The sequence below is a fragment of the Bos mutus genome, chromosome 3, assembly GCF_027580195.1.
Source record: "Bos mutus isolate GX-2022 chromosome 3, NWIPB_WYAK_1.1, whole genome shotgun sequence".
In the NCBI taxonomy this organism is placed as follows: Eukaryota; Metazoa; Chordata; class Mammalia; order Artiodactyla; family Bovidae; genus Bos; species Bos mutus.
In genome coordinates, this window is record NC_091619.1 from 33,094,018 (window position 1) to 33,106,998 (window position 12,981).

At 41.2% G+C, this 12,981-nt stretch overlaps 1 protein-coding gene across 1 annotated transcript in view; it reads right to left on the bottom strand.

The window, feature by feature from the left end:
• Positions 1–4,328: 4,328 nt before the first annotated feature.
• The window catches only part of FNDC7 (fibronectin type III domain containing 7), a 31,875-nt gene continuing 23,222 nt past the window's right edge, over positions 4,329–12,981 (bottom strand). The window contains exons 11-12 of the mRNA XM_005891332.2: positions 10,496–10,525; positions 4,329–4,360 (exon numbers count right to left, since the gene is read on the bottom strand). Of these exons, the coding sequence (XP_005891394.1) occupies positions 4,329–4,360; positions 10,496–10,525 (62 nt within the window). The remainder of the gene's footprint in view (positions 4,361–10,495; positions 10,526–12,981) is intronic.

Genomic DNA, 12,981 nt, shown 5'->3' on the forward strand with positions numbered 1-12,981 from the left:
GACATAATAATTATGTAGAACCATGAGGTGCAGCCCACTGTGCCCAGAACTGTGTAGGACGTTCAGGCAAGGCAAAGAAAGGAGAGACCCACTTCTGAAGAAAAATCTAATTAGCTCAGTTCCTGGCATGCTTGAAGGCAGTCAAATATTGGTTGAAATAGTGAATGCCATAATGATGACAATATACATAAATGAACCAATAAAACAATACTTAGTCAACAAACATTAATTCATGTGGAAGGGACTATCAGTGCTTTCGATTTAAAAGAGGGCAATTATTGCTGATTCACAAAGGAGATGATCTGAGCTCAGACTTAGAGAAAGTTTAGGCAGAGATCTGTTTCTTGAGACGGTCATTTTGAGACTTGAAATCAAGGTAATCAATCATAGGGGAATTCCTTGGAGGTTCAGTGCTTAGGATTCCAGCACTTTCACTGATGAGTGGGTGGGTTCAATCACTCATCCGCGGAACTAAAATCCCACAAGCCCTGAGACCAACAACAAACAAGTTATCAATCATGAATTAAAACAGTTTAGTTTCTGAGACCCTCAACTGTAACATAAACAGCATATACACTAGCAAAAAGCAGACTTTCTCACAACTGATTTGCAAAGAACAAATGGTCTTATTTCGAGTTGGTCACATAGGGAAGTGGAAATGGTTAGTTACTACAAGTAATAATATTGGCTAACATTTACTGTGGATGTAGTATATGCTAGGCAGCATGCTAAATGAATTATCTCACTGATCCTCAAAGCAGTCCTCACAGTCAAGGAACCTGAGGCTTAGTGAAACTAAATAACTTGCCAAGGATGCACAGGAGTGGTGCAGTGGGAAGGAGAATAAGGTTTGAGTTACACAGATAAGGCAGGCTGTGAGATGACTTGCAATTTTTGCTCTTTAGGAGAAGGAAAATGAAGAATAAAAACAACCATAAAATGGGTTCAAGTAAAAACCTATGGCATGAATGACTTTCCATTATAGACTTGATTGGGCTCTGGGGCTCTGGCCTCTTTCAAATCTCCTTTAAATAGACTTAGCTGCTCAAAATTTTAAACAAATGCATATATTATATTTCTCTACCTTTTCAATTTTAAATCAGATTCTGCTCTGTATAGCAGGGTTGAGCCCCCAGACATAAAAAAAAAAAAAAGACATGTTACAGACTCACACTTCTAAAATGAAGCTCCTTGTCCTCAAGGGTCAAACCGAGACAGAGGAATGAGGTGGGTGAAAGTGTCTTGAGAAGAATGACCACGTGCCAAGGGTAACACAGAAAGCACCTTCTGGGTTGGAAGTTTGACTTGGGTCACATGGGGTATAGCTGTGATTCATGCTCCTGAAGGCCAGATTCCAAGGTGGCAATGCGTGGAGCAAATGTGGGCATTAGGAGCATATAGACATGTGTCCACAAACCCTGGATTGGCCTCTTATTAGTAGCATGACTTAAAACACTTCAGTGTCATTGCATTTATATGTTGAAGGTGAGTATAGTATCTCAAACCTCACAACAACCCAACAAGATGATAATCTTTATAGCAATTTTACAGATGTGAAAACTGAGATTCAGAGGGAGACATTAAATTACGTAAGATCTCAAGACGGCTCCCAAACCACTGGCTTTTCCATCATACTACGTTGCCTAACCTCACTTGCCCTCCTAGTTTCACATAACCTCTTTGAGCTGTCTCTCTAGTCTCCTCTAGTTGGTTTACCTAAAAAGATTGAACGAAAAATTTGAATTCCCTGAACAGGATATAGCAGAGTGGAAGACAGAATCCACCAATGCTAATCAGAGATGAAAAATCTGCATTGCATAATTTGTAGAGCAGATACACAGTTGAAATAATTGAGACTGAATGTAAAAGCTCTTGAGTTAAGGCAGATCACTCACTCACCATCCTATATCCAGGTCTTCTTTTCTAATAATTTATCAATTAATCATGATAACCCAGATAGATATTTTCCATAAAAATATCATAGATTAGCAGGTCTGATCAATGCTACATACATACTTGGCCCCCTGATAATCTGTGTTTCAACTGGTTAGCTGTGAGAACATGGATGAATTCCTTGACTTTTCTGGGTCTCATTTTTGTTATATATATATAAAGGAATATTATCATTTAGCTCAGAAAGTTGTGATGAGAATGAGTATAGGAAAAGCACTTAAAAGCATGTAGTATGTGTGACATCCATGTTTTGGTTTTACATTCACCCAATATGGATCACATTGTCTTCTGTGGAATTCTGACCAAAGCAGCCCAGAATTAGATGCCTAGCTAAGTAGACAGCCATTTCATTTTTTCTGTATTCTGGTATTTGTAGGGTATGAGTGCACTGGTCCTAGCAGCCCCCTAGTGTCCTGGACCAGGGATCCTGGCCTTCCATTTGGCTTTTGCCCTTGGCTCTTTGCCTGTTCCAGTCAGCCATGGACACAACTCTTATCAGAGGGCACACATAAGACAACCACTATAGCTACATAGCTATTGGTTTTATAGCCAGTCAAATAATATCCTTGCTTTGCTTCCACCTCTTTTCAGTAAAAGTCTCCCCCTCCCACCAACCCCTGCCCCCTGCTCCTGTCAGTAGAGTATTCCTAATCATCTCGGTTTTGGTGCTGCTGAATTCAAATCAATTTTTGCTCAAATAAACTCTTAAAATTTTTAACATGCCTCAGTTTATCTTTTAACATGTTTCAGCTTCCCATCGCTGAAATTTTGCTTCAAGGAAGAATGGGGCCAACGCAAGTCTTTTAAGGTTCCCAAACTTGGCCACCAGGCAGAAACACTTTGTGAGTTTGTTAAAAGTATAGATTCCCAGGTCTGCTCCCAAACCTGCTGAGTTAGAATCTCCAGGGGATGATACCAGGAAGTTTGTATTAAATAATGAGCTCCCCAGCTGATGTCAATGCACCTAGTCTGACTCCTGTTCACCCACTAGTGCTTAGGAACAAAAGTGAACTAAATTCGGTCCTCTTCTGTGTGTACTGTCTGACTCAGTGATTTCTATTTTTCTGGAATCTAAGTTCTTTGACTTGCCTTCTTTTCAAGTGCAAATGCTCTTGAGTATCTCATCAGTGGCACCTTTGTATCTCAGTCTCACACAGAAAGGGAAAGCAGACACAGAAAAGGAAGTTTGCTGTTCCCTCCCAGTGTACCTCAAGCCTAATTCCATGCTCCAATTCCCTCTGGGCAGAGTTCCATGGTTGTTCCTAACTACAGACAGTCTTAGTTCCACAGCTAGGCTTCTGGGGAGCAAACACTTTAGTTACATGTGTTACACAAGTCCAGCTTGCACTATCTTTTAATAAGGTTTCTGGCACTCAAAGCACAATTATTTTTTTAGGTACAACAGAGTTATCATTGTCTTTTCTCTCTGAAAAAAAAAAAAATTACAGTGTGAGTGAGCAATAGAGCCAACAAGATCAATGGTCCTTCCCTCCAAAGATGCATGTATGTCAGTCTGCCACAGTTTGGGGCTCTGGCTCTGAGTATCCCTCCATCTGAAGTCTTTGCTCATTCAAAAGCATGACTACAGTCTTTCCAGTAACAGGCTAGCAACTCTGCTTTCCCAGACACTCACACAGAGGTGTCAACACATGATGCTTTCTCTCGCTTGGGAAAGCTTGCAAGTGGCTCGGCTTCCTCCTAACTTTAGATGAGGGTGTTATTTCCTACAGGTGGCCCTGGCAGCTGCTGCTATCCAACCTCAGCCGAAGTCCTTGTCGAGTTTTGTTCTGGATGAGTGCAGTCAATGTGTGGTGGCTTGATTTTGACTTCTCTGGGAGTGGATGCTTCCAACTCTTGAATAGCTAGAGAGCTGCATGGCAAGTGCTGGGTCGTTGAAACACTTATGAAGTGGGTGTGTTGTAGTATGTACTATGTCTGGGTGTAAGAAATCTCCAAGAATTTCTGCTATGCAGATCTTTCATATCTCCAGGACTTTCCCCGTGTGCTGGCTCATTCTGGCAGCCTTCCACAAGACTTTCTGGATTAATTTCTCCCCTGAGTCTTCTCTGCAGCAGATCTTGAACTCCTTGCCATTGAGGACACACCTGACCTTGAACTCAGGAAGTGGAGTCAGAGCAGTTCTTCTAAAGGCCAAAGGAGCTTGTCCTAGCCTAGAGGAATTTTGTATTCTAATAGACTTTTTCCAGCTCTAATCACACTAACAATTAAGGAACCTCTGCAAAAGATATGGGAAGACATTTTTAAAGCAAAAAAAAAAAAAAAAAAAAAACACTTTGCCTTTGCCTTTGAATTATAACATTTCAATTTAAATTACTCACTAGACAAGTCTCTGTTTTTATCCGTGGTTTACTGTGTCATTCCACATTTCTCTTCCCTCTGTAAATCACTAAAAAGGCAAGGAAGGGAGGAAGCCACAAAATGCATTAGTATGCAGACATTTTCTTAAGTTAAAAAGCCCTCAGATGTCACTGAGGTTCAGATTAGCGTTTCGATTTGAAATGCTATTTTGGCAGCACTTCCCAGCAAGTAAGCAGAAAAGTAAGATAAACTGAACCGTTCAAAGGGCAAGAAGAAACTGACCATCAGGGTCTAACTAACCAGGATGTTCTCTCTGCTGCTTTGTGAAATGAATCCTCCCCAAGAGTCTCTTGGAGCTCAGACTACTGACCCAAGACAAAGGACTTTCCTCTCCACCCCCAAGACTTTTATTTACTGAGCCTACTTTGAGCCTGTCATTGGGTCTAACAATTTATATCTCCTTTAATCTTCATAACATCTTATGAGAAGTTTGTTCCAATTTTCAGATGAGGAAACCTGTACTTAGAATTGAAGCACCTTACCTAAGGGAAAGGGACAGTGGCAGGATTTGAACCCAGATCTGTCTCTTAAAAAATCCATTCATGCTGTTGAAAAGCTTTAGGATAACCCAAGAGTTAAGTAAGACCAAAAGCCTTAGACCAACAAGATTCCCAAGGTTTCCCTTAGCGTATCTAGAGGCCCCATGCCAGCTAGGGACCTACTCTGACTAGTCCTGTGTATAGAGAGGAGAAATGCTGAAATTGGACAGCAATTTAGAATTTCTCCCTTAATACAGTGAATTATATATGATGTAGAGACCCCCAAATAATCATTTTTGATAGTCTTGCAGAATTTCTACAACAATCTCTTAAAGAAAAGGTCAGATCTCTTCAGGTTGAAGACTGAAACTCGCTAAGAAAGGAGAAGTAATAATCAAGGCCAGCCCAGAGGGACATAGGAAGTGGACAGCAGTGACCTAGAGCAGTGCTTCTCAAACTTGGAGAGTGTCAGAATCACATAGGAACCTGATAGAAACACAGGGGCCCACTTCAGCAGGCATGGATCCCTACAGCCTTTGCTAGCTCTCCAAGAGATTTTGATACACACCAAAGTTTGAGCACTACTACCCAACCAGTAACCTGCAAACTTTAATATGCATGTGAATGAATCACCTGGGGATTTAGTAACTCTGTGTGGGGCCTAAAATTATACATTTTGAACAAGGTTTCTGGTGATCTCAAATAGCAAGGTCTTAAGAAAGACGGTTTTCAAGCATTTTTAAAAAAGTATCATCTCTTTAACAAAATCTTAGGGAAGACCAATATATAATACACCACTCTTCACCTCCTAGGGATCCCCAAGGATCCCCATTCTACTACCCCTCTGGGGCTCAGGAGAAATATTGAATTAAAACCACCATAATACTGGAAAGATATTCCAAGAATGTAGACTCAGGCCCATGTACATTTTCCTGAAGACCAGAGCTTATGGGCATTAGTACTTTGGGAGTTTTTTTCAAGTAATTATAATTTAGAACTTTCCTCATAATTTATTTTTAATAAGCCAGGTCTGTTTCCCTGTAATCACTGGAAATAGAAACCCTTTAAAATTAATAGGGATTATTCTTATTTCAGAACTGCTGGTGGGGCTCCCCCGGTGCCTCAGCAATAAAGAATCCTCCTGCCAATGCAAGAGATGCAGGTTCAGTCCCTGGGTCGGTAAGATCCCCTGGAGAAGGGAATGGCAATCCACTCCAATATTCTTGTCCAGGAAATCCCATGGACAGAGGAGTCTGGTGGGCTACCTACAGGCCATGGGGTCGCAAAGAGTTGGACATGACTTAGTTACCTAGACAACACCACCAGGTGGGGCAAGAATTAGAAAACATGTGTCTTCTGTGCTCAGAGAAGAAATGGACTGGGAGAGGAAACAGAGAACCGGCAGCAAAGAGAAGCATATGTCCTACCGGTGGCAGGAAGTGTTGGAAGGGAGCTGGCCCAGGCTGGAAGGCTATCCAGTGGGGTTTGCTCAAAGGAAGGCTTCATTTTCTCTTAAATCCTCTGAAGTCAGCCATGTCTGACTATGTGTGTGTGGTGTGTGTGTTTACATGTCCGGTCTGTATTTTGGGTTTTATAATATTCCCTAGGGGTATTCCCAAGGCCTCAAATCAAGCAATCCTCCTAGAAGATGGTGGCAAAGATTCCTCTTGAAGCACCATATGCTACTCACGGGGTCAGCACACACAGCTCTGTGATCATCTCTACAGCCCCAAGCCAAGAATAGCCCCGATGGGGCCCCCAGAATAGCCTAGATGGGATCAGTCCTGAGCACATCTGAGTGGCAGTGAGGGTTACCTTTACTCCAGGTGCCCTTTCAGCACCCGTTTACCTCTGCTGGCCACGTCCACCCATGCAAACTGGAAGCAGGCATCTTAGGACTCTGCAGGCCGTTAACAGATTCTAACACCTGACTGCCAGAAGTGTGGTCAGACCAGCAGCATCAGTGTCACCAGCTTCACCTGGACCTTGTTAGAAGTGCAAAGTCTTAGATCTTTCCTACACCTACCAAATCAGAATCTGCTTTAATAAGGCCCCAGGTGATTTCTATGCACAATAAGCTTTGAGAAGCTGTGCTCTAAAGCAGCAGTTCTCAGCCGTGGCTACACCTTACAATCACCTAAGAAGCTTTTCCCCGGTGGCTCAGATGGTAAAGAATCTTCCTGCAATGTAGGAGATCTAGGTTTGATCCCTGGGTCGAGAAGATCTCCAGGAAGATCCTGAGAAGGCAATGACTACCCACTCCAGTAATCTTGCCTGGGAAATCCCATGGACGAAGAGCCTGGTGGGCTACAGTCCATGGGGTCGCAAAGAGTCGGACATGACTTACTGACTGAAAATCAACAACAAATCGATTAGTTTTAAGCTCTCTGGGTGACACAATGTACAGCAGGGCTAGGAACCACTCTCTCAAGTGAGGCATGAATCAGTTGCTTCTCTGAAGCATGTTTTTATTTTCCTGGAAGACTGAAATAATTTCAGAATCCAGTGGAGTTCCTCTCCACTGGTGGAATCTGAGGGGAGGCAATGTAAGAGGGGAGAAAAAGTTATGCAAGAGGAGAGCAGGGACCCTTTAAACCACAGAAAGCAAGCATTTGCCTCTATAATTGAAGAGTCAGCTTTGATTCGGACTTCATTAAGTCACCCTAAAGAACAACAATGAAGAATGAAGAGGCGGAGCCAAAGCAAAAACAGCACCCAGTTGTGGATGAGACTGGTGATGGAAGTAAAGTCCGACACTGTAAAGAGCAATATTGCATAGGAACCTGGAATGTTAGGTCCATGAATCAAGGTAAATTGGAAGTGATCAAACAGGAGATGGCAAGAGTGAACATTGACATTTTAGGAATCAGTGAATTAAAATGGACTGAAATGGGTGAATTTAATCCAGAAGACCATTATATCTACTACTATGGGCAAGAATCCCTTACAAGAAATGTAGTAGCCATCATAGTCAACAAAAGAGTCTGAAATGCAGTATTTGGGTGCAATCTCAAAAACAACAGAAGGATTGCTTTTTGTTTCTGAGGCAAACCATTCAATGCCACAGTAATCCAAGTCTATGCCCCAACCACTAATGCTGAAGAAGCTGAATGGTTTTATGAAGTCCTATAAGGCCTTCTAGAACTGAAGCCTAAAATAGATGTCCTTTTCATTATAGGGGACTGGAATACAAGAGTAGGAAGTCAAGAAATACCTGGAGTAACAGGCAAGTTTGGCCTTGGAGTACAGAATGAAGCAGAGCAAAGGCTAATAGAGTTTTACCAAGAGAATGCACTGGTCATAAGAAATACCTTCTTCCAATAGCACAAAAGAAGACTCTATACATGGACATCTCCAGATGGTCAGTATCTGGATTGATTATATTCTTTGCAACCAAAGATGGAGAAGCACTATACAGTCAGTAAAAACAAGACTGGGAGCTGACTGTGGCTCAGATCATGAACATCTGATTGACAAACTCAGACTTACATTGAAGAAAGTAGGGAAAAACATTAGACCATTTAGACTTAAATTAAATAAAGTAGGGAAAACCACTAGACCATTGATTACCTAAATAATCCCTTATGAATATACAGTGGAAGTGGCAAATAGATTCAAGAGATTAGATCTGATAGACAGAATGCCTGAAGAACTATGGACAGAGGTTCATGACATTGTACAGGAGGCAGCGATCAAGACATTTCCAAGAAAAAGAAATGCAAAAAGGCAAAATGGTTGTCTGAGGAGGCCTTACAAATAGCTGAGAAAGGAAGAGAAGTGAAAGGCAAAGGAGAAAAGGAAATATATACCCATTTAAATGCAGAGTTCCAAAGAATAGCAGGGAGAGATAAGAAAGACTTCCTCAGTGATCAATGCAAGGAAATAGAGGAAAACAATAGAATGGGAAAGACTAAAGATCTCTTCAAGAAAATTAGAGATACCAAGTGAACATTTCATGCAAAGATGGGCTCAATAAAGGACAGAAATGGTATGGACCTAACAGAAGCAGAAGATATTAAGAAGAGGTGACAAGAATACATAGAACTATACAAAAAAGATCTTTATGACCCAGATAATCACGATGGTGTGATCACTCACCTAAAGCCAGACATCCTGGAATGCAAAGTCAGGTGGGCCTTAGGAAGCATCACTACGAACAAAGCTAGTGGAGGTGATGGAGTTCCAGTTGACCTATTTCAAATCCTAAAAGATGATGCTGTGAAAGTGCTGCACTCAATATGCCAGCAAATTTGGAAAACTCAGCAGTGGCCACAGGACTGAAAAAGGTCAGTTTTCATTCCAATCCCAAATAAAGGAAATGCCAAAGAATGCTCAAACTACTACACAATTGCACTCATCTCACACGCTAGTAAAGTAATGCTCAAAATTCTCCAAGCCAGGCTTCAACAGTACTTGGACGGTGAACTTCCAGATGTTCAAGCTGGATTTAGAAAAGGCAGAGGAACCAGAGATCAAATTACCAACATCTATGGGATCATCAAAAAAGCAAGAGAGTTCCAGAAAAACATCTACTTCTGCTTTATTGACTATGCCAAAGCCTTTGACTGTGTGGATCACAACAAACTGTGGAAAATTCTGAAAGAGATGGGAATACCAGACCACTTGACCTGCCTCCTGAGAAATCTGTATGCAGGTCAAGAAGCAACAGTTAGAAATGGACATGGAACAGCAGACTGGTTCCAAATCAGGAAAGGAGTACGTCAAGGCTGTATATTGTCAGCCTGCTTATTTAACTTATATGCAGAGTACATCATGAGAACTGCTGGACTGGATGAAGCACAGTCTTGAATCAAGATTGCTGGGAGAGATATTAGTAACCTCAGAGATACAGATGACACCACACTTATGGCAGAAAGTGAAGAAGAACTAAAGAGCCTCTTGATGGACGCAAAAAGGAGAGTGAAGAAGTTGGCTTAAAACTCAACATTCAGAAAACTTAAGATCATGGCATCTGGTCCCATCACTTCATGGCAAATAGATGGGGAAACAATGGAAGCAGTTTGAGACTTTATTTTCTTGGGCTCCAAAATCACTGCAGACGGTGACTGCAGCCATGAAATTAAGACACTTGCTCCTTGGAAAAAAAGCTATGGCCAACCTACACTGCATATTAAAATGCAGAGACGTTACTTTGCTGACAAAGGTTCATCTAGTCAAAGCTATGGTTTTTCCAGTAGTCATATATGGATGTGAGAGTTGGACTATAAAGAAAGTTGAGAGCCGAAGAATTGATGCTTTTGTACTGTGGTGTTGGAGAAGACTCTTGAGAGTCCCTTGGACAGCAAGGGAATCCAACCAGTCATTCCTAAGGGAAATCAGTCCTGAATATTCACTGGAAGGACTGATGCTGAAGCTGAAACTGCAATACTTTGGCCACCTGATGTGAAGAAGTGACTCATTTGAAAAGACCCTGATGCTGGGAATGATTGAAGGCTGGAGGAGAAGGGGACGACAGAGGATGAGATGGTTGGATGGCATCAATGACTCAGTGGACATGAGTTTGGGTAAGCTGTGGGAGTTGTTGATGAAGAGGGAAGCCTAGCGTGCTGCAGTCCATGGGGTTGCAAAAGGTCAGACATGACTGAGCGACCAACTGAACTGAACTGAACTGAAAATTTAACAAAAAATTTCTTTCTAGTTTATCCATGAGAAAAATGACTTACCCATTCCAAGTGTACTTCCAGAGCAGGTTACTGTAATAAATAAAAACACAAGCGTTTAAAACAGATTCATTGACGTATTTGAGATACAATTTAAGAAAGAATAATAGGAAGTGAGTGAAGAATGAATAAGAACCAACTTGTGTAATAAGAGAAGGAGACACCTGCTAACACTGTTAACTTGGATAAGTCATTTCACTTTTCTGTGCTTCACTTTGTTAGGTGGCAAGAATAAGAATGCCAACCTCATAGGGTTGTTATAAGTATCAGTCAAGCTAATGCACATTTAGCACAAGCTAAAGCCCTTAGAATAGTGGCTAGCACACTACACTCAAAAAATATTAATCATTGTTATCATTTCCAATATCATCCTAATTATAAGATTAAGGCATCACTGATATTGGGGAAAGAAAAACAAAAAACGAAAGCAACAATCTTCCCCCAAATGCATGGTTTTTATCAAGGAGCCAGAGCAAAGATAGATTCCCTAACCTGAGTCTGGACACCCAACCCTTACTAAAGGGCAAAGACTATAGGCTTGAGATGCCAAAGGATATCAGAGTTCCAACTAACAAACCATCAGAGAGAGTGTCTCTCTAAAAGTTAAATTGTGAGTATGAATTAGGAGAAGAAGCAAAGACTTCACTCACTCACTTACTGGCTGTATTATCATAGAGAAACACATAAACTCTTATTCATTCTTTTTTTTTTAACTTAAAATATATAGGGCAACAGTTACATGCAAAGTACTGAGAGTCTAAGAGATTGCCATTTAGCAGAAATTACAGACATTCAACTCACAGAAATCTGGTGTGGTGCCAATAATGTGTGCTGTGGAGTTATAAAGGAAAGAGAGAGATGAACTCAGCCTATGAGAACTGGAGAAGACTTCACAGAGGAGGGGGAGTTTGGGCTGGTGGAGTTCCCTTGGTTGGGGGAGGGGCAGAATTCCAGGCAAAGCGGGGAGTGCTGCATTAGCCCAGAAGCACGATGTGGCATAGTATGCATGTGTGGTAAGGGCAGAGGGGTGTGAATGACTCCATAGGACTAGAGAATAGAGTCTTCTCAGTAAGGATGTTGGGGAATGAGCCAAGAACTGTACTGTCCAATAGAGTAGCCACTCACCATATGTAGCTATGAGCACTCCAAATGTGGCTGGTCTAAACTGATATGTGCTGTCTTAAACAAACACACACAAGATTTTGAAGACTTACTATGGAAAAAATACAAATTTTTTACATTGATTCCATGTTGAAAATTAGAATATTGTGGATATATTGGATTAATGAAAATATATGCAAATTAATTTTGCCTATTTCTTTTTATGTTTTTAATGTGGCTACTAGAAAATTTTAAATTTTCAGACTTACATTAAACTTCTGTTAGTACAGGTGTAGAAAGATAGAAGAGGGACAGATTGTAAGGGATGTTAAATGCCATGCTCAGAGGACTGTATTTTATCCTATGGAGCAATGGAAAACTTCTGAGAATTTTGTAGCGTGAAAGAAAGACAGTTGGGTCCGTGTCCTGGAATAATAACTCTAGTGATAGCATGAAGACTGGTAAGAGGGCAGGAGGATAGGACTGGTGTAATAGTATAGGGGAGAGGTAGTGAGACCCTGAAGTACTGAAGTAGCTGTAGGAATGAAGGGAAGAAGTTGGATTTAGAGACCATCATGGAGTGAAAAGAACAGAGCTTGGAGACTATTTAGATATGGAAGGTGAGGGAGAGGGGAAGCTGACACCAGGGTTTTCAGGCTTGAATACCTGAAACAAGGATGATGGGAGATGAGAAACTGCATGGGATCAGAAGTTCCTTTTGGTCTTGAGGAATTGAAATGCCTGAGGTGTATCTCTAAGTAGAGATAACATGTTTGAATATGGATTTAGAGATCAGAAGAAGAGAAGGGTTATAGATAGAGATTTGGGAGCCTTTGAATCTCAGTTTTCTCATTTATAAATTGGAGAAAATAAAATCTGTTGAACCTACCTTATAGAGTTATTTGAGCATTCAGTGAAATATTGAATGTGAAAACACTTGATAAATTTTGAAGCATTATGCAAATACAATGAAGTATCATTATTGACCTGTAGGCTCTGCTTCCTCAGAGCTCATCTTCAACCCAACAACCTACTCCTGTCCCTTCTCATAGGGCCATGCTTTGGGCCAGCTTGTCCTCTGGACAAGATAATGAGAAAGCAAGGAATCAGAGCATGACAGCCAAGGATAGTGAGAACACCCCCGAAGAGGAACTGGCCTTGTTCCATCACCAGGAGCCGTCTTGAACCTTCTTGTCACCTACACATAACTGGAAATTTTAGATTCTGGTTACTAGTAAAGCTTTCTAAGCCAACATTTATTACTCTTCCTGCATTCCCCTGCAGAGTTATAGGACCTCATCATCTCTTTATTTTATAAATATATGAAAAAAATATGACAATGCCCTGGGCAAGGTAGCAGAAGGTGCTGGAATACAGAGCAGGAGAAT